We start from the raw sequence: 27752 nt of genomic DNA, 5'->3' as shown, positions 1-27752 counted from the left end.
TACAAATCAGGAGCAGTAGTTATGGGAAACATCAAAGGAAGGAAACGAGACTTTCTTCAGGTGAGCTACTCGCACGGGCTGCTTTCCCCGCAATTTGTGCACTTAACAATCAATAACAATTAGGCGCAGGCTTGCGGCTGATTTAATGTGGCTCCCCGAAGGCCCCCCCAAAACCACCACTAACCCCACCCCTCCATCATGCTGCAGGAGTAGCTGCTGATTTGTAAAGCAGGGGCCTGCAATCCGCCTCTATCATTACCTGCGAATGGCTCAGAAGCACTTCAGCTCCCCTGGTTAGCAGAACACTTACTGCACAAAAGTACTCAATTAAAGCAGCCCTTTCAGGCAATTATTGAGCATTACAGGCGCCGAGAAACAGAAAATAGCACTACCCTTTACTCCAAAAGAGTGGGTTTTTACCCCTTCCACTCCCCTCCAAAACTATACATGTCGTGGCCACTTTCAAGATTTTCTTCAAACCACAAAAGTTTATTTATAAATGTTTTTGGCTTCTGCCCTTAAACAAACCACACATACAGGCTGTGTCCCGTCCCCCCCCCCCACCACCACTCCATTAATAAATTTAACGGGGTCCCCTTTGACATGTTTTAATCATCATATAAGGTTCCTACCGACTTATGAGGTAAACACATCTTGGGCGGAATATCCTTAAAAGCCCAAAGGCAGAACTGTTTAACGCCGATAAATTTGGAAGCGAGCGCAGGCTATGTTTTCAGTGATTACGGAGTTGACAGACAACACCCCAAAGTAACTATTACGCTGAAAATTATAATGTTTCACCATTTGAATTTTAAATGAATAAGGCGGGGGGGGGGGGGGGGAAATCAGGCACAACAATGGGTTGTCAAAAGGGCTGATTATTCAGATTTATTTGCAAGGACTGTAAAATATTGGCACCTCGCTGCCCTTTCCTCCATTGTGTCTGCACTTCTCATCTCGCACCTACTTGGCAAGACTCAAAAGCTCTTATTCCCTGGGAGATGAATCGAGAGGGAGGGGCGCACACTGTGACAATAATATGTGACAGCTGCACAATGGAGAATGAAAAGACTTTTGGCCTCTGGGGGAGGAGAGGGATCGCAGCAAGAGGAATGGAGGAGGAAGGAGGCATTAAAGAACAGGGCCTGAATAATGTCCGATGCTTCAAATATATACTCGGAGTGCATGACATTATTGCAGCCAGACAGGCCTGGCCCTATATGCTGTTTCTATGCCTACACCAATCTGCTCCTCAAAGAAGGAATTTGAGCAGCAACGTTCAAAAGGCATTTTTAAAACAACCAACGTTTGCTTAACAAAAAATGAGCCCTCCATGTGCTACTGAGCTGGCGCTCCCATAAATTCAATAAATAATAATAACATATTTCGTGGTTTTATATTTGGATTTTGTTCTGTGAACCACCCTGAGACTCCCGGGTATAGGGCGGTATATACATTCAATATATCATCATCATCATCTGGTCACACTGGCATGAGTCCAACAAGATCTGGATACCCACAAATTTCCAACCCATTGTTTATAAAATTATAGAAAATATGGAGAAAGTAGATGGAGGTATTTTATTTCTTTTCATTATGATTACAAAAACTGTATTATAAATAAAAGGGAGCTGTCAGTTCTTATAGCCTAATCATGATAATGAAAATTGGTTAATGAAAAGATATCCCATCTCTCTATACCTACCTACCTACCGTACCTACCTACCTACCGTACCTACCTACCTACCTACAGTACTAGGGACGCGGGTGGCGCTGTGGTCTAAACTACAGAGCCTAGCGCTTGCTGATCAGAAGGTCGGCTGTTCGAATCCCTGCGACGGGGTGAGCTCCTGTTGTTCGGTCCCGGCTCCTGCCCACCTAGCAGTTCGAAAGCACGTCAAGTGCAAGTAGATAAATAGGTACCGCTCTGGGGGGGGGGAGGTAAACGGTGTCTCTGTGTGCTGCTCTGGTTCACCAGAAGTGGTTTAGTCATGCTGGTCACATGACCTGGAAGCTGTGTGCGGACAAACGCCGGCTCTCTTGGCCTGTAAAGCGAGATGAGCGCCGCAACCCCAGAGTCGTCCATAACTGGACCTAACGCTCAGGGGTACCTTTACCTTGAATTGGTTATTATGCCTGAAAAGTCTATTGTTGCTGTTTTACTTGTTGGGACCAGCATAGACACTTTCCCTTCTTGCTGATCAGAAAACACCTGAAATTCATTAGGTAGTTCCTGATTTCATAATTAGTCAGGCATCGATTGCACAACTCTTTTTATAAACCTGCTTCCTATTGGAGCAGTGGCTGATAATCCAAAAGCATTGTTGGTGCATCAGGAAGAACATGGAAAAAAATCATATAACCTCTAGAAATCATGGAATAAACCCACTAGTTTTTGACCAAAAGTCTCCAAATGGGGTAGCTTATTGCTGAAAGATAGGTAGGCAAGACATCTGTTGTGAATCATAGTGAAAAGGTCTGCTTAGAAGTCAAGGAAACGTCCCCAGGGGAATGTGAATATTATTTCCCTCTAGGTTTCTGGGACTGACGACAGCCCTGCTGCTGGTGGCCATACTAAGATTTATAATGAATATTACATTGCATGAATATCTATTCTGCCTAGGATAATGAATCTGAGGTGTCACAAAACACCTCCGATTTTGTACTGTTGGAAGAGGAGCTGTAAGCCTGAAGGACTGTGCCAAGAACCTATTTTCCCTTAACTTTTCCAGGAAGTTTTATTTCTGGGACATTAAACAGTAATTTCTGCCATCTTTGCCTTCGCATTAGCTTGCAAAGCAGTGAAATCCAGCCAAACATGGCTTCTAAAAAAAACAGCTGTGGCAGTAAAGGTAAAGGGACCCCTGACCATTAGGTCCAGTCGCGGACGACTCTGGGGTTGCAGCGCTCATCTCGCTTTATTGGCCGAGGGTGCCGGTATACAGCTTCCGGGTCATGTGGCCAGCATGACTAAGCCGCTTCTGGCAAACCAGAGCAGCGCACGGAAACGCCGTTTACCTTCCCGCTGGAGCGGTACCTATTTATCTACTTCAGGGGTTCCCAACAAATTTTTCTCGAGGACCCCTCATCGAGCCGCTATTGTGACAAGGACCCTCATTAATTCCTAATCCTAAAATTAAAAAGTGAGAGCCAAATTAAGAGTCTTTTTATATTTTATATTTATACGTTTTTTACAGTTACAACAGAGTACTCCATCAGTATACAGTTAGTTTTAATTTTCAGTTCTTAATGAGATGAACCACTTTTTAACCAACGGTCCATTTTTAACTACGCGAACTGTAGCTTCCACAAAAAACAACGCTTTGTTTACAAACACTACTGTTTTGCAAAGAGGCAGCACGCGCCAGGGAGGAGGGAGGGGAATGGAGAAGACAGGGTACCTGCGCAGTAGCGCACAAATGAAGCCGACGCGCGCAAAGCATCTTGGGGAGGTGAGCGTTAGTAGAATGCGTGCTGCCTCTTTGCAAAACAGTAGTGTTTGTAAAGTGCCACCTAACGGCATACAGCAGAACTACTGCCTCTATCTAATTCTAGTTTTGCGCTAGACTCTGCTCATGCAGGAAGCAGTCAAAACAAAAAATCTGTTATCATACGAAATATATTTAATATATTTTTTATTCTAATAGCATCTTGCGGACCCCTCTGGCATAGCTCGCGGACCCCTGGGGGTCCCCGGACCACCTGTTGGGAACCACTGATCTACTTGCACTTTGATGTGCTTTCGGACTGCTAGGTTGGCAGGAGCAGGGACCAAGCAACGGGAGCTCACCCCATCGCGGGGATTCGAACTGCCAACCTTCTGATCGGCAAGCCCTAGGCTCTGTGGTTTAACCCACAGTGCCACAATCCACAGCATGGCACACCACACTTTAGTTGCCTTGATTTATTGCCCCTCTCCTTTAGAACTGCCCCTCTCTCCCGTCGCTTCTTGGCCAGAATAAGATCTGGCTAAGATCTTTTCCACAAACAGACCAGATCCCTCGCAATAATTAGCTAAAACAAAATTTTAAAAAAATTCCTTCCAGTAGCACCTTAGAGACCAACTAAGTTTGTCATTGGTATGAGCTTTCGTGTGCATGCACACTTCTTCAGATACTTCAGATATAATTAGCTAGTTTAATTAGTTTCTTAGTACAGAATAGTATATACTTCTCCTTATCGAGTCCAGTTTCCCCTGCTTCCTTTGTCTACAGGTGCTGAAAGAGCATGCATTTGTTTTTCCTTGCATAGCTTCGAGCGCCGCATAACTATGGAATTGGCTTAGCGATGTGTAAACAAAAATAAACAGCCTCTTGCTAAGGCTTATACCCTGGCCCCATCATTCTAAATGGCAGGGAAGCAACTTTCACCTACCGTTCGAATGCAACATCTAAGAGCTGTTGTAAGACGACTGGGCTCATTCTTTTCCTGTGAAGAACTCTGAATACCGGATCCAACATTTGTGAAAGAGCTGGAAATCTCTGTGCCCCCCCCATATAGTCCTCATTGGGTGGCACAGAATTAGGACTTCCCTCTGTTGCTGCCGCCTTTTTTTATCATCAGGCAATGGTTCAAAGGAGAAATACGACTCTGACATAAATCACTTTAATACTCGTGTTAGTTGAAAATGTGCTGTCTGGATCTTTCTGGTTATTGTAAGATAGGGAATGACGAAATTGTGGTTCAGCCTAAGGATGTTGTCTAACCAACTCTGTACAATGGAACCCTGAGTTACAAACACCTCAAGTTACAAACTCCGCTAACCTGGAAGAGTTACTATAATAATAATAATAATAATAATAATAATAATAATAATAATAATAATAATAATAATAATAAAAATTTATTATTTATACCCCGCCCATCTGGCTGGGTTTCCCCAGCCACTCTGGGCGGCTTCCAACAGAAAAATAAAACACAGTAATTTATTAAACATTAAAAGCCTCCCTGAACAGGGCTGCCTTCAGATGTCTTCTAAAAGTCTGGTAGTTGTTTTCCTCTTTGACATCTGTTGGGAGGGCGTTCCACAGGCCAGGCGCCACCACCGAGAAGGCCCTCTGCCTAGTTCCCTGCAACTTTGCTTCTTGCAACCAGGGAACCGCCAGAAGGCCCTCGGTGCTGGACCTCAGTGTCCGGGCAGAATCATGGAGGTGGAGACGCTCCTTGAGTTGAGAACTTTGCCCCAGGATGAGAACGGAAATTGTGTGCCGGCGGCGCAGCGGCAGCGAAAGGCCCCATGCGCGAAAGCACGCCTCTAGTTAAGAACAGTTTCAGGTTAAGCACGGACCTCCGGAGTGAATTAAATTCGTAACTAGAGGTACCACTGTATTCCACATAAGGGCTGTCAACATAATAACTTCTGAGCACCACGCAGCTCTGTGGCAGCTCTCCTCAGGACTGAGTGGATACAACAGGCATCCCCAAACTGCGGCCCTCCAGATACTTTAGCCTACAACTCCCATGATCCCTAGCTAACAGGACCAGTGGTCGGGGAAGATGGGAATTGTAGTCCAAAACATCTGGAGGGCCGAAGTTTGGGGATGCCTGGGATACAAATTCAATTCCCTTTCCTCAGAAACAACGTGTCTATAGCTGCTGCACTCGCAAGCTTCAATCTCATCTCAGATACATTGATCGAACAGTGTCGGAAACAAAATTTAAAAATGGCAGCCCTAAAATGTGGGGTGGGCACTCTATGTGAAGGAATAACATCTCTCATATTTTTAACACCCATTTGCCACTTCATCCCAAATTATGAGAGTGCCTTGCAATCTTGGATTTCTTTCTCCACTGGTTCCAAAATTGATTCCTCTCGACCCGTATCCCTGCTCTGGGGAAACGAAGGAGACAATACTCTATGCTTAGCTCTCCTTATAATACAATTCTTTCTGTACTGGGGTCAGTTTCAACTGAATCTGGGTGGATTCTAACTATCACATCCATTCCACTGCCCACTGCCATTCCTTCGCTTACAAAGCTGCTTTAAGGGACACAGCCCAGTCACCGTGGGCTTTTGGCATGAATTGCCGGCAAGCAGGCATCCTCTCGCCTGGGTATACTTTTGCAAAAGCCCTGTTTGGAAGACGACTTCTTTCAAAGAACAAACAAAACCACTGCAACCTAAAGTGAATCTCTTGAAGATGGAAACACCAGAAAGCACACACAAATGCTAGAGGGACGCTCGAATGGTAGAGGACTCTGGAAATTTCCACGGCCGGCATGTACGTGCACAGTTCCCAAGATGGAAACTGTGCATTGACCAGGAGGGTGAATTATCAGTGGCTAATAGCTATCACTGCTAAATAGAACACCCATGTTCAGAAGCAGCGTGCATCTAAACGTTGGGAAACAAAGTGCTTAGATAGGCTGTTGCTTTCATATCCTGCCTGGCCCATGGGCTTCCTGGTGGAATCTGCCTGGGAAAGAGGGTTCTGCCTCAGAAAGAACATTTGGCTGTTGCCTCCAGCACGACTCTACTTACCTTCTGATATACCATATTTTTCTGTGTATAACACCCCCCCGTGTATAAGACGACCCCTATTTTTGGGGACTCCAAATTAAGGGGGGAGTTTGCCCAAAGTTGTTAAGCTTTTTTTGGGGGGGGAATCACCCAGAGTTGTTGACCTTCTTTTGGGGAGGATTGCCAACAATCGCTCACCCGTCTGACTGCCGCTGCCAATCACACACCTAGCCACAGACACCGATCACCTGCCCACAGCCGCCAATTGCCTGCCCACTTGGCCGCAGCAACAGCCAATCACCAGCAGGTCTTGCCACATCCACCAATCACCCGCCCAATCGCTGCTTACAATCTCCTGCTCGCGGCCGCCACCAATCGCACGTCCCCCCTCTACACTATCAGTGTATAAGATGAGCCCCTATTTATCACAATTCATTATAATAAAAAACAACAGCCTCGTCTTATACACGGAAAAATACAGGATGTAGTTTTGTAGCTCGGTTTGCACACAGCATATATCAGCAGCAATATATCACAGACATACAGTGGTACCTCTGGTTGTGAACGGGATCCATTCCAGAGGCCTGTCCGCAACATGAAAAGGCCACATTCTGAAGTGCTGCATCTGCGCACGCGCATGACGCAATTCGGCGCTTCTGCGCAAAGCACGATTTAGCGCTTCTGTGCATGCGCACGTGCTGAACCCGGAAGTAACCCGTTCTGTATCCTGAAAAGACGTAACCCGCAGCAGACGTAACATGAGGTGTGACTGTATAGAGGAAAAGAGACGACTGCAGAAACTTTGTCTGCAGACTTCAACAATGGCTTCCTTATTTCAAAAACCAAAGCACAGAAATGTACACAGCGGGAGAATTGCCTCTCTCTCTCTCTCTCTCTCTCTCTCTCTCTCTCTCTCTCCCTCCTTCTCTCTCAAAACCAGACACAGTAGCCAACCCAGGTGGTCTTCATCTTAAGCAATACAGAACCCAGGGAGAGCGTTGCAGCTGTTTCCAGTTCACTGTCATCTTAATCATCATTGTGCGTGTCCTCCTCCACCACTTCGCGCATTAAGACTTTCCATCACTGTCTAACAAATCTTTTGCGGTAAGCAGCATGTAATAATTGCCAGGGGAGCCCTCCTGGTTGCTCCATAGTGACCTCACGCTTATAAGGTCACCTGGTCAACCGAAGTATTTATTTTCATATAGATGGGAGAACTAGGCCTGACATCCCTGCTTAATCATGCTAATCACTGTAGGAAAGAACTCAAGATTGGAAACGGCTTGGGAAGGGCTTTGCACTTTGCTTCTCCATCAGACTACCGGGGGGGGGCGCAGTGTCATGTTGTTATCTGTGTCCACAACCTCTCCATCACCACCACCTGCTGGGTATAGGAATATCTGATTTTTTGACTATAATTCCCGTGCTGCATTGCAGACTGACTCAAAGGCAATTTGGTTCGCCGGTTGCGATGGATTTTGTGAAGGGAGAAGCTCATCATTCAGCAGGCATGCTCTGCCATTGAAGGGCCCTGTGCCAATGGGGGGGGGAGGAAGTTTTAGTTGTGATGGGGGATTGCAGTTAACAGTTTGTCAGTTCAGCCTGCGGTAACCATGGCCGAGAGCGCTGGCCCTCTTAAGAGCATGAAAACCAACACCCTCTAGTATGGCCTCAAACAAAGGAACAGCAGCAAAATAATATACTAGTCGTACCAAAGCCTAGAATGCTTCTTTCTCAATATGCACAATATGGAGAAATGTGTTCTAAGGTGCTGCCCAGGAATGAAAACAGTACATTAATGGGCTTTTCAGAGAATCATTATATTGCACCAAAAATAAGAAATAAACATGGATAGCTGCCTTGGAATCCAAATCTCCCCCCTCCCCAAGTCAGTGCTTTTTGCAGGGATATTTCCCAGCTTTCAAAAACAGTGAGATGAATACTGCTAGAAGAACAAATTCAAAGTTTCATTGTTCGTTTTGTGGTATTTATTTAGTATTAATGTACCCTGCAGTAAAACCTTTCTGACCTTACATGTATGTAGCATGCTGGAAAGGGAGGTGTGTGTGTGTGTGTGTGTGTGTGTGTGTGTGTGTGTGGTTTGAGGGGGGAATTGCTCTAAATTGCTTGCTAGAAAGGCTTGCACTTTTGCTATGCAAGTGACTGGCCTACAAACAAGATTTTAGCAGGTTCTCTTTTGAACAACTCTGACTATTTAATTAATCTTCAAGCCATTAACCATTCATTTAAAATGCCACTTACGAAATCTTCATTTTGCACATTATCAGTTGGTTTGCAAATAGCTATCCATGAGCAGAGGCGTAATGATCTCTCTCTCCCATTCTTAGAGCTTACCTAGCGCATAGTCAATTTTGGCTTCTTAATTACCTGCACACATATTAGCATTTAAAATTTAATGGCAGATTTTAAAAAAATATATATTATATGCCCCCGCACACACAAAAAAAAGTTAACATTCTTATTACTGTGCTGCCTGTTAAAGGGACCACAACTGACTTTTGGTTAAAGGGTACTTTGGCACATTTTCCCCACGACAAATATATATATAGAGAGAGAGAGTGAAAAGAACAACATTGTGTAGTAGGGCAACTGCATTTAGGAAGAAAACAACCCCCTGTTCAGAAATGAATTTGAATCAGAGCCCTAAATTCCTCTTCAGGCTCGAATTTAGTGGCTGAACTTGGGCATCACATCAAACCAAATGTAAGAAAACTAAACTATAGTTTGGCATTATATCCAGATTGACAAACCATAGTCTGCAAACAGCCAACAAACCAGAAACAGCAGGGCCGGCCCAACACATTTTGTCGCTATTGGCAAAAATGACCCAGTGCCCTCCAACCAGATCTGGGGCCCTGCCCCTGCGCCACTGCAGCCTCGCCACTGCAACTGTATACTTACCTGCTGCTGCACCCGTATCACAAGGCAGTGGCAAGGGCAACAAGGGCAATGGTGCTGGGGGAAGCCCCAACAGGGCTGGCTGTGGTACACTGGCAAGGAATCGATACATCACCTGAGGCAAATGGCTTCCCCGGCCCACCCTGGAGAAGTAGAAGCCATGGCTCGAAGTGGGTTTGCTTGTAAATTCTTAACTTCAAACTATGGGTTGGGATCAAAACTATGGTTAGCAGAAACCATGGTATTGGGGTAATGTCTGAACTGAACCACTGTGTGGTTTTAAGTTAAGTACTCTCATTGTTCACTGGAAGGACAGATCGTGAAGCTGAGGCTCCAATACTTTGGCCACCTCATGAGAAGAGAATAATCCTTGGAAAAGACCCTGATGTTGGGAAAGATGGAGGGCACAAGGAGAAGGGGACGACAGAGGACGAGATGGTTGGACAGTGTTCTCGAAGCTACGAACATGAGTTTGACCAAACTGCGGGAGGCAGTGCAAGACAGGAGTGCCTGTCACGAAGAGTCGGACATGACTAAACGACTAAACAACAACAACAACAACAACTCTCATTGTTATTCTCCCAGTGGGGCCCAATGCAGAGTTCTAGCCGGAGGTGCAATATTCACAACTGCACATTTCCTATGCCGGCAGAAACAGACACAATGCTATAGCAAGAGGCTTCTTTTGTGCTGTTCAGCCTTTAATTTTTCTGAAGTGAAAAATTAAAGACCGCACTCATTACCTACTATGTCACCTTCCGCCCCCAAAAATCTGCATTGGAAAAATGTGGGAGATGCAATCGGTTAACAACAACGACCATTCACACATTGCATTTTACTCACTTTCCCCGGAGTCAAGTATCAATATCCATTTTGGTAAAATCCCATGTGGCGTTAAGCCAAAGACTGTAAAGCACTTTCTTCAGCTAAGGCTGAGAAACAGTAGGATTCATCACACACATTTGTATCACTCCCTTCCTCAAATAAGCAGCACCAACATAATAAAGTGTGTGTGTGTGTGTGTGTGTGTGTGAGAGAGAGAGAGAGAGAGAGAGAGAGAGAGAGAGAGAGAGAGAGAGAGAGAGAGAGAGAGAGAGAGAGTGTTCATATGCAACAGGAAACTGGGTTGGTAAAAGAGTACATTTAATTTTCTTTGTGTGCATGAAAGAAGAAAGAGGAGGGGAAGAATTCTAAAAAATTGTTCAAAGTTTAGACCCCTGGTTCCCAACATGGGGGCACACATCCCACAGGGGGGCAATTTGATTTTTAAGGGGGACAATTTGATTTTTAAGGGGGGGGCAATTCAAGAATGAGTTATTAACAGTTAATGGCCTTTTAAGCTTCCTCCACGTGAAGAGAAGTTCACTTTTTGAATAATAAGAATTATATGTCAACCGGGGGGGGGGATCAGGATTTTAGAGATGCTTAGGTGGGGCATGGCCAAAAAAAGGTTGGGAACCACTGGTTTAGACCAGGCATCCCCAAACTTCGGCCCTCCAGATGTTTTGGACTACAATTCCCATCATCCCTGACCACTGGTCCTGTTAGCTAGGGATCATGGGAGTTGTAGGCCAAAACATCTGGAGGGCCGCAGTTTGGGGATGCCTGGTTTAGACCAGTGTTTCTCAACCAGTGTGCCTCCAGATGTTTTGGGACTATAACTCCCATCATCCCTAGCTAGCAAGACCAGTGGTCAGGAATGATGGGAGTTGTAGTCCCAAAACATCTGGAGGCACACTGGTTGAGAAACACTGGTTTAGACAATAGCTCTCTGGAAGACTGGGAGTTCTTGGGCTCATGACAGTCTGCTCTACTCCCTTAAGCAGTGCAACTGAAGAAGGTACCTGGCTCTACTACCCAAAATGGAGTGTGGAATTTGCCAGTTTGAGGAGTAGGCGTTGGAGAGAGCCAGCCTGGTGTAGGGGTTAGCATGTCGGACTGGAACATGGGATACCAGGATTCCAACCCCAAACTCAGCCATGAAGCACACTTGGGCCAATCACTGCCTCTCAGCCTAAATTAACTCTCAGGGCTGTTGTGGTTGGACTTAAATGAGGAAGGGGGAGAACCACTAACAACAATAACAACAACAACAACAACAATAATAATAATAATATATTATTATTATTATTATTATTATTATTATTATTATTATTATTATTTATACCCTGCCCATCTGGCTGGGTTTCCCCAGCCACTCTGGGCGGCTTCCAACAGAAAAATGAAATAAAATAATTGAATCAACCACTTATGCCACCTGGCACTCTTGGAAGAAAAGGTGAGGTGTAAATGCAATGGAAAGATAAAACAATAGAAGGAAAGAAAGAGGCATGCATGGCACTAATCTCTGAATTAGTGGAAGTGCTTGGGGAACATGTACGAGTCAGGCAGCATCTCTCTAAAGCCAGTATTTTACCATCCCAGTTACTTTTGCGATGGGATTAAGACTGCAGGCAGAGATGCCTCTACCGCAGTGCCTCAGTTCCTCCGTGAGGTTTCAAAGAAGAAGAGAAGAAGAAGAAGAAGAGTTTGGATTTGATATCCCGCTTTATCACTACCCGAAGGAGTCTCAAAGCGGCTAACAATCTCCTTTCCCTTCCTCCCCCACAACAAACACTCTGTGAGGTGAGTGAGGCTGAGAGACTTCAGAGAAGTGTGACTAGCCCAAGGTCACCCAGCAGCTGCATGTGGAGGAGCGGAGACGCGAACCCGGTTCCCCAGATTACAAGTCTACCGCTCTTAACCACTACACCACACTGGCTCTCAAAGAAGACAGTCTTAGCTGATAGAATGCAAAAACCCACCAAGCTATTTAAGCTCAGGTAACTGTGAATTTTACAGAATGCAAATCATCTTCCGGTTATGCACACTGGGATCCTACTAAACTAAATCAGGAATAAGGCACAAGGAATGGGCATGCAGGATACAGGTTCACGCCGCCTGCTTTCGACAGGAGGGATTAACACTATACTGGTAAACATATGGTTTTAGCCCTTGCATTTGGGATTATTTCTTGGGTTTTGACGTATAGAAAGGCTTCTAATTATTGGAATAGCTTTGACAGTAATGTCCTGTAATGAGTAGGACTTTAAAACCGGGCACTTTGTAGAGGGAGCTATGACTAGCTGTACGTCAGTATGAGGTACACTGATCAAGCCACGGAGATGCCTCGTAATTTTATAAAATCATTAAAGGGATGATAATACATTTTTCACCGGGGAAAATAAGTGATTGCATGAGTTTTAATTCAATCCTCTATGGTAATGGGCCATGACTGGAATTCAAAGACAGAGATGAAGTAATCTGGGTTCTCTTTGTTGAAGCTAAACAACTGAACACGAGCGCTGTGCACAGACCCCCCCTATTCTGATTCGTGGCCTCAGTTTGTAAATCAGGGTTGGACCTGATTCAGTCTGGACTGGTCTGGACCCGATCCTATTTGCCCTGGATCATGATCTGGAAAATACAAATCTCTAGAAATCCCATTGACTTGCCTAGCCAAACCAAAATGGCTATATCTTTCTTGCTGTTGCCCCGCTCCTGCTAACACGTAGGAGCAGGGAGAAATAATATAGGGTTGGCATATTTCAAAAAGAGAAATTTCCTTCCTTCATCTTGGTCTGGTGGGCTTGACCTTTCGAGGGAATGACACCCACCGACAGACCGGCTGTGGGTGGCTATTCCACGTGGCAAGCCATCTGCGATGGGTTTCTTGATGCCACTACATATCTTGCTATCTGGAGGTCTGCAGTGGTACGCAGCGGCCATCTGAGGCAGCCTATATGTGTCAGCTGCTACAAGTGCCCATTGTAATTTGCCCATTATTTTCAATTCTCTCAGAGAGAAGAGTCTTCTTTTCAGTAGGCAGCCTTCATTTTCAAAGGAACCATTTGCGAACAATTTATGGCTGTTGTAAGGGGGAGAAAGTACAGAGAACCGCCCCCTTGCATCAGAAGTAGCTCCTCCCCAAGCAGTGATGGAAGCGAGGGCTCTGAGGAGGCCAGTCAGGAAGTGGAGAGAGAGGGCCAGGGCTCCAGCAACATGAGAGAGCCCCGGACACACAGGAGTGAGGAAAGGGAGGGGGAGAAGGGAGAAAATGAAAGCCTGGAGCGTAGACCCTTTCCTCCGGTTCCGGAATTACGCAGGAGAAAGAGAGGGAGGAGATTCACTGTCCCGAGACTACTATGTTGGAGAAGATCATGCGGGGGGGGGGCAGTGCCGGATTCTGCATCGGAATGAGCAGACATGTTTTACACACCCGGCTCACTGTAAATAGACTGCACTAATAAAAACTGTTTAAAGACAAGCATGCGGAGCGTCGTTACTCTAGAGTAGTCGCTAGAACCTTTGACAGCTGTGGTTTGGATTTACGGAAAATGTTGAACATAGTCAAGTCTTCGAACAGATCTAGGGCACCACCAAAAAAAACCCCAATCTTGTGAAGAAAATTGTGCTCCTGGTCCAGCAGGCTCCCATAGACAGGCACAAGCAATATCATGCATATAGATATCAAGCTTTTAGACGTTCAGGGGGTTGGTAAAAAAAATAAAGCAGCCTGGGGCTTCACAGCCTGAGATTCTGCTAGAAAGAAAATGCCCTGATAAACCCTGGCTTTTCATTCACAACATTTCTTTATAATAATACACTCAGCCTGTTCTCGTCCTCTAGTGTAGCCAAGCAGGTGTTATGAAGCGCAGCACTAAAGTGTCTTGAAGAAGTTCCTAGATTGGAAGGACTGATTCAGAGGAACAGAATGAGACCACGGTTGAACCACGTAGCATTATTTGGGTCACCAACTACAGCTTCTTTTAATTACCAGTGTTGCTTTTAAGATGCTTAATTGCAATATAAAATGATCAGTCAGGATGCTGGGTCCATACAAGACACATATACAAATATTGGCTATGAATGATGCAATGTTTGACTGGATCTCTATGCTGCCCCATAACATAAAAGTTATCTTTTATGATTGGTGCTAGTTTGCCTCCAACAAAGACACTTTACGCCGCTCGAGTCAGGAAGAGAGCAGAGAGAATTGCTGCAGACCCTGTTTGATTTACTCCCATCAGGACATCGGTACAGGACTCTATATACAAAAATGTCTAGGCACAGGAATAGCTTTTTTCCTTGTGCCATCAAATTGTTGAATCTGTAGTTGTGGGCAAAAGGGAGGTCAGTTGGTGGTATGTGTTTTTCCCCCCGCTGTGCTGTTGTATTGTGAGGGGAATAGTGTTTGTATGAGGTACGTTTTTCTTACATAGCAATGTAGTCGAAGCAAAATTCCAAGTATGGTTGATACTTGGCCTATAAATTATTCTATTCTATTCTATTCCAGTCAGTTTACAATGCTGCTGGATTCAGTATGGGCTTTTGGTGGCCACTTCTGATTTAATAAAAAGGTAAAGGAACCCCTGACCATTAGGTCCAGTCGTGACCGACTCTGGGGTTGCGCGCTCATCTCGCATTATTGGCCGAGGGAGCCGGCGTACAGCTTCCAGGTCATTTGGCCAGCATGACAAAGCTGCTTCTGGCAAACCAGAGCAGCACGTGGAAACACTGTTTACCTTCCTGCTGCAGCGGTTCCTATTTATCTACTTGCACTTTGACGTGCTTTCGAACTGCTAGGTTGGCAGGAGCTGGGACCAAGCAACGGGAGCTCACCCCGTCACAGGGATTCGAACCGCCGACCTTCTGATCAGCAAGCCCTAGGCTCAGTGGTTTAACCCACAGCGCCACCTGGGTCCCTCTGATTTAATAATTATACTATAAAGTGTGTGTGTGTACATTTCTTATCCTGTTAACCTCAGGAACTATTAATATCTGGCCCAATAGTTAGGTGTGAACCTCTTTCCAATTTGACACTTTAGCACCTAAAGGAAGTTCTAAACTGGTAGTGATTCCTGCAAAAGAGTCTTAAATGCATTAATATATACAAAAGCCCATACTATTTACTGTCCCTTTAACCAAAAATAGGACTAGTGATAGCACTGACAAACAAATCACACAAACCTTAGTAACAACCATTCATTTTCACTCTTCCCTCATAGGTGCCAACTCCCTGGGGCCCTGGGTGCCCAAGCACCCACATGAAGGGGCCAGGCACCCACAAATTTCAGTGTCAGAGACATGCACTCTGGGGCTCCCACAGTCACAGGGCCAAGCTGGCACTCCTGTCTTCTAATTTGTCCAGCTGCTTGTCTTGCTTACACTTTCCCATACTGCCCCCACCTCCAAGAGGAGTCACATTTTATTGTAACATGCAGGAAGCTGAGTCAAGCTCTCTATTTTTATTTTGTATTATCAAATGCCAACTTTCAGAATCTCATGGCGATGGCTCCACAACTGTGCCTGGGAATCTGTGTTTTCTTTTTTAACTCATGGGGGGGGGGGTTTGCTATATTTCTTACCGCTATCAACCTGGAAGCTTGACAGTAAGGATTAAAAATGGCTCCTCTCTCCCTACTTGGTTATTGGAAAGGCCCTGACGGGTAATCTGTCTTGCAAAGCCACGCTTTACAGTCTGCATAAAAGTGCCATGATTCTCAGTCCTCCCTCCAACTTAATTGAAAGCGCATAATATCACACAACAGGGGAAATGTAAACTGTAAGCATACATAGTAAATCACTGCATATGGTACAAAAGCTGGTTGCTAATGGTGCCAAATGATCATGGGGGCAAAAAAACACAATTTGAGCACACAAGTCTTTTATGCTGCAAAATAACAAGTTCTTCAGAGCAGGAAGGGGGAGGGAAGAACTATTGGATTGGAGTCAGGTCATTTCTGTCAATTTTGTGAAGTAGAAGCCTTTTAATAATGATTTCAACTTTATCATGACCTTGAGCAGTGGGACTAGAACTGGTGCAAATGTAAAGCGAATATTGTGTTTGCATTTAAACAAATGTTCCTCGATCGTTCGCAGTAACTCAGTCAACCTGAGTAAAATTGCAAAAGTGCTGAAGGAAAAGTTATAATCTGGATCTTTCCTCTTGTAAAAAGTGGATTTGGGGATGCAGAAATCTGAAGCTTGGCTTTTTGACATTCCGATCATAAACATTTCTACTGCTTAATTTCCCTACCTCAGTACTTTGTCATAAAAATCACAGTTTGCGACAGTGTTGCAGTGCTACAGCCATTCGTGTACGCTATCCAAAGTGGTAATATGCTCATGCAACAAACCCTGCAGAGAGGGCATTAGACACAAAACCAGCCCGTCCTCAGAGACTGATGGAACCTAGTACAGTATGTTCCTGAATGTCCTGCCTTTTGAGGTCAAGCCATCTTTGTATTCCTTTTGGCGCCTGCTAAAAGCATTCTTGTTTAGGCAAGCCTGCCCCAGATTCTTAGAAAGTTGAGGTAACCTTAAACTCTTTTAATATTTTAACTTTTGCATGTTTGTAAAGTACGGTTGTGATTTTTTCCCTTGATTTTACTGTTTTATCTTCTGCAAACTGCTTTGAGGATTTCTCACAACCAAGTGGTGTACAGCAGTGTACCTTGGTTCTCAAACGGAATCCATGCCAGAAGTCCATTCGACTTCCGAAAACGTTCAAAAACCACGGCACGACTTCCTGCACTCAACCAGAAGCTGCGGAAGCCCTGTCACACATTCGGCTTCCAAAAAAAATGTTTGCAAACCGGAACACTCACTTCTGGGTTTGCAGCATTTGGGAGCCAAAATGTTTGGGTCGCAAGGCGTTCGACAACCAAGGTAAAAGGTAAAGGGGCCCCTGACCATCAGGTCCAGTCGTGTCTGACTTGTGGCGCTCATCTTGCTCTATAGGCCAGGGGAGCCGGCGTTTGTCCACAGACAGCTTCCGGGTCATGTGGCCAGCATGACAAAGCTGCTTCTGGCGAACCAGAGCAGCGCACGGAAACGCCGTTTACCTTCCCGCCGGAGCGGTCCCTATTTATCTACTTGCACTTTGATGTGCTTTCGAACTGCTAGGTGGGCAGGAGCTGGGACCGAGCAACGGGAGCTCACCCCGTTGCAGGGATTCGAACCGCCTACCTTCTGATCAGCAAGCCCTAGACTCTGTGGTTTAACCAAGGTACGACTGTATAAATTTCATCACATAAGCAAACAAATGTATAAATTTCATGATATAAACAAACAACATGCTATTTTGTTACATCTGCAAATATTTGTAGATGCATTAATTTCCAAGATATGAATTCCTACCTCTCCACAGGAGCATGGTGATGAGGCGGCTTGTTTATCCTCGCATACAGTCCTTCGAGGTGGTCCCTGTCCACTGGCACCGGAGGGCTGTCACACCCAAAGTTTTCTGACACAGGTGGAGAAGACGGACTGTAAGGACTGGCAGGTGGATACATTTCTCGGAAGTGATTGACTTGTGCGTAATTGGGGTCTGTCTCGTCGTCGTCAATATCAGGCGGAGGGCCCACGGGGCCAGGGGAATACTCGGCAAGCCCCCTGGCCTGCTTCTGCCGCAGCTCCTGATGCTTCGCACCAATCCTAGGAGACAAAGCAACGAAGCTCAGCGTTTGCATCAACATCTAGCAAAGCAAAGCAAAGGCCTACTGCCAGAGGCAACAGATGTTTTGCATAGACAACAAAAACCACAGCTAGAACCTTAGGAAACGCCTCACACTTTATAATCATGCTGCAGCATTTAAGACAACAGATATCAAGCAAGCATGTCAATCATAAATCCACCACGATTCACAACAGGTAAGTGCCCAATCGTCGTCCAAGTATTTGCAACATGGTGACCCATATCCTAACCGCACAAACATGCACTGCTTTGAGGATTATGAAAAAGACATCTGCAAAACAGGTCCATATTAAATGCCTGACAAAAAGTAACTTCTTCTTCTTCTCCTGCATCTGAATTAACAGATTAACGGTATCAGCACCACTTTCTCTCATTTGTGAGAAGTGCAATAATGTGGGCATATAAATGCAAAGGGGGCTTGGTTGCCTGAAGAGTCAAAAAGACCAGAGTCAGTTCACTAGGGATTTTTGGACCTCCTCCCCCACTTAAGTGGGGGACATCATACCTCATTATACAGAGGCTAGGGACAGAGTAAGACAGGGAAGAAATGAATAGAAGCCTGACAGAGATGAATTGTTACATATAAGTGAATTAAAGACTATTACTGGCAGTACTCCACTGTGATAAAGCCTTAAGTGGTATTACAAAATGCTGCTGCTAATCAGTGCCATTGTGTAATCTGCTGGGAATAGGAACGGTAAAAACATACCCAGGTATAATTTCAAACCTCGCCAAATTCAGATGATTCAACATTTGCTTTGCAACTGAAAACTTTAAACAAGGCGCTATTAATATGAAACTTAAACGTTCAGCTGCCACACTCCATAATTAAAGCAACGGAAAAGATCACAGCAGCAAGATGAGCCCCGGTACGCGGAGAGCAGGGAATGAAAGGCAAGAGAAGGATTAAAGCATAGGAAAGCTGCCAATTAAAAAAGCCAAGCTTTACCCACCATTATTAAATTCCGGAGAACAGAAGATGCTCCTGGAAGCAAGGAGGTGTAGAGGATGTATGAAAAGAATGGCGAGAGAATAATATATATTTTTTTTTTTTTTAAAAAAAAAAACACCCATCAACTTTTGAAGTTGGAGAAAAATCAAGAACCAGTAAACGAGTAACTTTGGGTGGCAAATTAAGGAAAAACACACACTAAGGATTAGGTAAACTGGGCAGAGAAGAGGGAAAATAGATGCCTCTAGAAAATGAACACAAATGAGAAGGCAGGAAGACATTAATGCTTATACAATGTAAAATTATTATACCACAGTGTCTTTCACTAAGAATGGCTGTGAAATCAGAGGACCTCTTCATATATTTCAGGCTTTAGGTATATGCCAAGGATTGTGTACATCTAAAATTGAAGACGTGGACATCATGTAAAAGAGGTTTGCAACCCATGTATCTATCACAAGGTTAGATAGCCTTGATCAGCTCCAGTTCTCCGTACGTTGTACACTCAGTGCAAAACTTGGGTTTAGTGTCGCGTGAATAGCCAGAGTGCAAACTGCAAAACCTGACGATTTTACACGTCACTTTCTCATTCAGTGCTGGGAAACTGGAGGCAAACGCAGGTCCCTATTGCATGCAGAGACAGATAGCCCCATGTGTGCATTTGCCATACGCAGGGATCCATAAATCTTGAGGGAAAGTGGAGCAGGGAAGAGAGAATCACAGTTTCTCAACAGCTAAATGTTAACTTTGATTGTGCAAATACATCATATCTGCAGCAAAAATGCCGCCTCAAGGAAAGAAGTCTGGATCTTCTGTATTAAAGAAGTAATAGCAGTGCTTTTTTATATAAGGTCTTTCTAGACAAAATAAGTTTATCTCTTTAACCCATTTACTGAATTTCCTACCTTTAAACTTATAGACAAGTTCTTTCTTGAACACTTCAAAAATCTTAGCTACCCATTTTGATCTCCCCTCCCCCTTCCCAATCATCTTCATAGTCACCCGAGAACCCCTCATGGTATAGCAGGATACCACAGCCCATCAGGATTTCGTACGGGCTGCAGGATTGTGCAATATCTCTCCTCCCCCCCCATCTGCTTTGAAACTAGTTTCCAAAAAGAACCCAAGTTATGTGGGATATCCAGCCTCATGTGACCAACACGCTTAACTCTAATTAATGCATTAAGGGGTTAAGACCACAGAGTAAGTTATCCTGCCAGGCTTAGCTAGGTCACCCCTCCTCACTTTGGGATGAAGCCTTTGTTCTTTCATTCAACCATGTGAACTCTACAAGCAAGGTCTAAGCTGGGTGCTCGGAGCTTAGAGCATGTGGCTTAAACGAGCCACATTTGCGTTCCTATACCAATAATTTAGAAACTCTTGCCATTTTGGAATCTAAGTTATGCTGCCTATATTTTCTTGCTATTTGGAAAAACACATGAATCTGACCTTTGGAGAGTTTGTAAGTAAACCACTTTTAACTTACCAAACGTGTGGTCTCTTTCTATGCTAAGGGACGTGGGAATTTTGGAAGCGACTTAGAAGGGGATGTTTTAAAGGTCAGACAGCCTGCGTTTCCATGCTTTACTCTGCTGCATGTTTTGTGATTTCAAATTTTTGCTGAGGTTCTCTTGCCAAAGAATACCTGCCCCGAACCTAGTTATAGGGCAGTCTCCTTTTATGAAGCCGTACTATATTTTCCCTTTGACCAAAACCCAACAAGTTAGCCCTAACCGATGGTTAAGCGCCGGTGCCAAAATAAAGGCAGATGGGGCTCGCTTGCAGAAGGGAGTGGTTTGGAAAGAAAAAACCATTATCTATTTCTGATCCTTTAATCATGAGCACAAGTGCCCTATCCACAATCACTGTAATGCCCCTGTACAGAATGCTTATTGTTAACTGGAGGCAAGAACAAGCCTCTAGGATGGTGGGGCTTTTTGTTTTGTTTTTGGCATTCTTCAGATGCAAGTAATCCCCAGAAAGTTGGAAGAGCTGTAAACAAACAAAAATAGGATTAAGGAGAGGCTTTGAGGTTGCCACAGATAAAAATAAAGAATGAACATTTCCTTTTATTTCTATAATGTAACAATCCCTAGCACACAAGTAATTAGTGAACAGATTTTTTTTCAGAAAAGAATACTGTATATGAAAGAGGCTCAATTCTCCGAGGGTTCCTGAAAGAAAGATGAAAGAAAGATCACATAACAGGGAGAGACAAGCAGAGGCCCCCGGTCTGCCCATTCAATGTCTGGATGGAACAAATGCATGGGTATATATGCGGAAAGTTAAAACCCGATCAATTTTTGTCAACAGAAACAATCCTTCCTGTGAGAGTGGAGCCTATGGATCCCATTCTCAGCGAATGCCTGCTGCATGGCAACAACCAAGATGGATTTCCATTGCAAATAAAGGTAAAAAAAGTCAATACCAAAGACATTTGTGGGGGGTGGGGAGGGGAAAAACTGAATGGATGCTCTCTAGCTCTCTCCTACACACAGAGTGCTTTCAAGAGAAATTATTATGTGGAAAAGAAATTATTTTACACACCCCACTATAGGGTTTTGTTTACAAATGAAGATTGATTTTTTTAAAAAAATATCTGTCAGTCAATTGATTAGTGTCTGTTTCTGAATGCTTCTGTCTCCTGCTGTCATAGAATCATAGAGTTGGAAGAGAGCACAAGGATCATCTAGTCCAGGCATGGTCAAACTTGGCCCTCCAGCTGTTTTGGGACTACAACTCCCATGACCCCTTGCTAAAAGGACCAGTGGTCAGGGATGATGGGAATTGTAATCCCCAAAACAGCTGGAGGGCCAAGTTTGACCATGCCTGATCTAGTTCAACCCCCTGCAATGCAGGAATTTTTCACCCAACGTGGGGCTCGAACCCACGACCTGAGAATAAGAGCCTCATGCTCTACCGATTGAGTTGTATCTGACTGACCAAGGTCTGAGGGTCTGATGTACAGTTGGCTTCCTCTACTGATATCAGCTGAGAGTTATATTAACATCAAGTTAGGGTTGCCATACAACCAGAATTTCCCGGACACACCCAGAATACTGCAGTGGGAAGCAGTGTCTGGGCAGAAATTGTTGAAATGTCTGGGGAAATCCGGTCACATGGTAATCCATGTCGGCGGTGTCGTTTTTGCCAATTTCCCTTAAAAACAGCTCCAAAATCTTCTTTCTTTTTCTTTTCTTTCCATTTTGGGGCAAAGAACATTTTGTGCTGCTGTTGTTCCTTTTATATACCGTGTTTCTCATATTATAAGACACGTCTTATATTTATTTTTTCCTCAAAAAAACACAAAACACCATGGCTTATTTTCAGGGGGTGTCTTATTTTTTTCCTCCTCCTCCTGCCGCGGCCGGCATTGCTGCTGCGCCTATCACTATGTATTATTTTTGGGGTATGGCTTATATTCCTTGAATGCTTAAAAATCCTGCTATGGCTTATTTTATGGGTATGTCTTAAAATAAGAGAAACAGGGTATGTGTGTGTGTGTGTGTATTAAAGGTTTTTTTTCAAACAACAAAAACATACAAAAATACAAAACACAAAAAGAAAATACAAAACACAAAAAATACAAAATACAAAAAATACAAAAATACAAAAGCAAAAATTATAATTTATAACCCTTATTTCTAATCTATCGACTCATTCCACCCCCTTCTGCATTTCTTTACATATCATCCTTAGTAAACTCTAAATCTTATATAAACTCTAATTATTACTTTAATATTACCTTATTTCTCTATCTTTTACATCTTATCCTTTTATACTCTATCTATATCTTACTTCTTAATTAAATTATCATTATCTTCTAACAATACTTATTTCACGCCATTGTATTATCTACAACCTCTTTGTATCTTCCTCACTTCCACTAATCTATTATACGCTTATTCTTTAAATAAATTTTGAATTTCGTTGTGCTGCTGTAGTTCAACAGCTTTAGCCTAAACCCCCAAAACTCAACAACTTTTGTGTCCGGATTTTCCCTTTTTGAAATATGGCAACCCTCCATCAAGGGAGAATCTTGCCCATTTGCGACGTAGCTTTTGTGCCAGACATGGGAAAGCCTACAAATATTAGAAAACTAGTGTTAAATATGTGTATTTTGCACTGCAAATCACACTTCCGAAAATGTAATGAAGGAAGGCTATACTGGGCTAACCTCCAGAATTAAGAAAGAATTCTTGAAATGTTACAAGTATGGGAACAATCAAACTAACCAATTGCATAAGTATCCCACGAGGTAGATGAAGTTGTAACCTTGGCTGTTTGTATTCTGGGAATTTTGATGAAAACGATGCATTAACAACAGCTACAGGTGGGATAGCTCAGTCGGTACAGAACGAGACTCTTAATCTCAGGGTTGTTTGCCAAAAAGATTTCTGCATTGCAGAGGGCTGGACTAGATGGCCCTCATGGTCCCTTCCGACTCTACGATTCTATACTATTCATAGATTTATCTTCTTGATAGTTTCGAAATGCAATGTTAAAGAGGATTAATAAAATAAGAGCTCCTGCATAATCATATTATCTACCCATTAGATCTGTACAACCAAGACACAAAGAGAGAAATTCTTGCTCCCAAGTAGCCTCCTTGCATTGACATGCCAGAATATGATTTTTACAGCTTGTATTGTCGAATATGCCCGTTTTCCACTGTCAGGCAGGTATACCGGATTTGCCTGTCAAGGCCCTCAAGCCATCCCCCATTAGAATAAAGAAATTCACACTGACGCAGTTTAAGGTTAATGGGCAAAATCTAGACCGCAACTTTATTGATTACAGCAAATGTGAGCGGTATTGGCTTAGGCATTGGCAAAAAACTATATTGGACTCCTGCCCGTTTTGCAGGAAGTCAGTAAAGGTAAACCACCAAAAGAGGGAGCTGCTTCGGGGGAACCCGAAGTCCCCTGAGGACTGGCATGGCCCCAGCCCCTCAACCGGACTTCGCACAGGATCCAGATGCCAGATTCCTTTAAAGGAATACCCTTGGACAATGGAGGGGCAGGCAATGGCTGACCTCCCCTCCCCCACTCAACAATAAGCCAATGCCTAACCACCTAACCTTACAAAGTTGTGTATTGCAGGGGCTAGATGACTCCAAGGATCCCTTCCAACTCTACGATTCTATGAAAAAAATCCGGGTTGATCATCATTTCTTGTTAGTAGTCCAAGAACCTGGGATTTCTTGCTTAGTTCATATTTCGGATGATGGCTCAGTAAATACTGCCTGAAGAAAGAAGAATAGGTGTGTGTGTGTGTGTGTGTGTGTGTGTGTGTATTAAAGGTAAGGGATCTCTGGACGGCTGAGTCCAGCCAAAGGCAACTATGGAGTTGTGGCGCTCATCTTGCTTTTCAGGCCAAGGGAGCCGGTGTTTTTCCACAGGCAGTTCTGGCGCAACGGGACACCGTGACGGAAACCAGAGCGCACGTTTACCTTCCCACCGCAGTGGTACCTACTTATCTACTCATGCTGCCATGCTTTCGAACTGCTAGGTTGGCAGGAGCTGAGACAGAGCAACAGGAACTCACCCCGTTGCAGAGATTCAAACCACCGACCTTCTGATCGGCAAGCCCAAGAGGCTTAGAAGAAGAGCATGGGAAGGCTATGGGATGCTCTATCAATATGAAGCATGTTATCTTTTGGTGAAGCTCATGCTTGACCAAATTACACCATTTTTGGACCTCTGGTGCATTCCTAAACATTTTAAAGGCTGGTGCCAAATCACATGCAAAAGATGGAGACTGTATTATTATTATGTATTAAATTTGTATGCCCACAGATTGCAGGGCGGTTCACAACACAGAACTACAATATAAAAAACACAGAATGCACAACAGAGATAAGAACAAAGGCCACACAATAATCCCCCCTTCCACAACCTATTTGAGTTAGGCTGTATTCGCCCTCCTGTTTCATGAATGTACCTCCCTTCTGGGTCTCCCTAACAATAAGCTCAAATCTCAGTGTGGTTATTCTATGGCAAATACATCCAGCTGCCTGACTGGTTCAGTATTAGCTTTGCTGCTAGGGGAACTGCTAGCCAAATAGATTATTCCCCGGTTGCTGCTATGGGAAAATGCGTGTTGTGGCTCAAAGTGCAGGTCAACATTTAAGTCATAGGCAGAGCCACTTGTGAGTGCCATTATTCACAATACTGATCATGCACCAAAATGGACAACACAACGAGTCCAGGATTCCAAGGATCTCTGCTTTAATTTGAAAGAAAAACCTAAGTTTCCAGCCATTATGTCTGGTAAATAAATTGCTGCAAGTTTGTGGATCATGTCCGCTGGAAACTCAGACGCCACTGCTTGCACATATCATTCTTTGCCAAACCTCTGAGGCAGAACCAGTGAAAATCTCTTCTCCTTCCTTTCTGTGCTGGTGGAAGTAGCCTCTGGGTCAAAGAGTCTTTGGGCTGCAAAGGGATATGGTTGCATGCAGCCTACAGTGTGTCTCTCAAGAGGATTATTGTGAAGATAAAATGGGAAAAGCAGATCCATATACGTCACCTTTAGCTAACTGGAGCAAAGGCGGTCTGTGATTGTGATAAATAAACTAACAGCAGGCCCATGGGTGAATGTTAGTGATAGAAAGGAATAAACACATCGCTGCCATTCATAGTAATCTTTTGTTAGTCTCATTAATAGTGATGTATGGAAGTGAGAGCTGGACCATAAAGAAGGCTGGTCGCTGAAGAATTGATACTTTTGAATTATGGTGCTGGAGGAGACTCTTGAGAGTCCCATGGACTGCAAGAAGATCAAACCTACCCATTCTGAAGGAAATCAGCCCTGAGTTCTCATTGGAAGGACAGATCGTGAAGCTGAGGCTCCAATACTTTGGCCACCTCATGAGAAGAGAAGAATCCTTGGAAAAGACCCTGATGTTGGGAAAGATTGAGGGCACTAGGAGAAGGGGACGACAGAGGACGAGATGGTTGGACAGTGTTCTCGAAGCTACGAACATGAGTTTGACCAAACTGCGGGAGGCAGTGTAAGACAGGAGTGCCTGGCGTGCTATGGTCCATGGGGTCACGAAGAGTCGGACACGACTAAACGACTAAACAACAACAACAGTCTCATTAATGCTTTTTTAGTTCAACTTTCCCTCTTTTACCCCAATGGCTTGTCCTTTATCTATTGCTACTTAGTCCCACTCCACCAACAAATCTCGTCATGCCTTTTCTTGGAAGAAATAGCAATTGGTCAATTGGACTCCAATGCAAAGTATTTGTTTTACAAGCATATTTTTTTTAATGAATGGACAGGCGATCCAGTATTAACCAATTGTGTTTGATACTGCAGAAGGCTATTGTTGACCCAGTTTGGTCAAAAGGCATCTTAGAAATTTTAAAATGAGTAACATACAATAAGAGGATTCCTTCCAGCCGCACCTTAGAGACCAACTAAGTTTGTTATTGGTATGAGCTTTCGTGTGCATGCACACTTCTTCAGATACACTGAAACAGAAGTCACCTTATATATAGTGAGAGAGTCTGGTGACTAGCTTTGGTTTCCGAATGTTTTGGAAGTTGAACGGACTTCTGGAATGGACTCCGTTTGACTTCTGAAGTACGACTGTAGTTGGTCCTAAGAGTTCTTCAGGGGAAGACTTGAGAAGCGTCATTAAAAGTACTGGGCTCCTTTGGAAGGAAAAACAGGGTGCCAATTTCAGGAAGGAAGGAAGGAAGGAAGGAAGGAAGGAAGGAAGGAAGGAAGGAAGGAAGGAAGGAAGGAAGGAAGGAAAGTACTAAGCCCAGATTTCTTCTCTCTTAAAAACTTAGAGAGATTTCTAAATTGTACGCAAGGAGGAGACTAGTGGCTCAATCCATCTCAGACATAGTAGCATTCTTTCGTATTTGATAGCAACAATAATTTGTACTGCTGTCAATACAGGCACTCTGTACACAACAAAAGCTGGAATTGGGTCACCACAATTCTCTTTTGTTCCTACAGAAAGAAAGAACACACACACACACTTTCTTCACTTTGTTGCCTTATACCGTAAATGCAGCCTACAATTGCTTCCACAGCTGTAGACTGTACCTGCTCAAAGACAATGACTTCCTCTTTATGCGAATTTGTCCATGATCAATGCTTCATCTCCTCGACAAGGCTATTATAATTGCATTAATATTTCTTGTTTATTTCTCGCTCCTCTGTAGAAAATCTATACCGTTTCGTCAATGATCTCTCTTTTATTCAGTTCCGTTTTTCACTTGTTAGCTCAGTTATAATGCCTGAACAATATTGTACAGATTTTTGCCTATTTAACCATATTCCCACTAACTTATTTCTCCCGCCTTCCAAAGAATCATTTGGAAGGCTACATTTGTATCTTTGGGGAAACTGAAATGAACCTACTGTGTAACAGACCTGGATACTTTGCCATTTCCCTAAAAATGGTAGTAAGCTCACCAGGGCCAGCCCTACGGCCAGGCTGGGTGGCGCACGGTACCACGGCGCCGGCTTGCCAGGAGGGCGCCGCGAGCTGCGCACACCCGCTGGCCGGCCGGCCCGCCACGCACGGCAACCGCGCTGTGCCTGCCCGCCCGTCCGCCGTGCAGCAGCGCCTGTGGTAGCTGCGCTGTGCGCGGCGCCCACCCGCCCACCGCGTTGGGAAACGGGGCGGGAGGGCGCCGGAAGGATCCGGCGCACCACGCTGCCAGGGGCGCTTAGGACGGCCCTGAAGCTCACCTTGAAAGCAAACCCACATTAATTGTGTATTTTCGCAGCATTTCATTATTTGATATATTGCCCATGACATTCATGTGCAGAATTAGGTATGTGTGGAAATCAAGGCCTTCCAACCTCCCATTAATGCCAGTTCTGTCGCTGCCCCTTTGCAAAATGCAAAGTTGCAGCTGTTTTCCATTCCTTAC

The 27752-nt window shown here is 44.2% G+C and overlaps 1 protein-coding gene across 2 annotated transcripts in view; it reads right to left on the bottom strand.

Annotated features, from left to right (window-relative positions):
* The window catches only part of PARD3B (par-3 family cell polarity regulator beta), a 539269-nt gene that overhangs the window by 137336 nt on the left and 374181 nt on the right, over positions 1–27752 (bottom strand). For both annotated transcript variants that reach the window (XM_060281957.1, XM_060281959.1), the window contains exon 20: positions 17561–17857. In XM_060281957.1, coding sequence (XP_060137940.1) covers positions 17561–17857 — 297 coding nt within the window. The remainder of the gene's footprint in view (positions 1–17560; positions 17858–27752) is intronic.

The sequence above is a fragment of the Zootoca vivipara genome, chromosome 1 (genome assembly GCF_963506605.1).
Source record: "Zootoca vivipara chromosome 1, rZooViv1.1, whole genome shotgun sequence".
NCBI classification, from domain to species: domain Eukaryota; kingdom Metazoa; phylum Chordata; class Lepidosauria; order Squamata; family Lacertidae; genus Zootoca; species Zootoca vivipara.
This window is presented reverse-complemented; position numbering and strand designations above follow the sequence as displayed.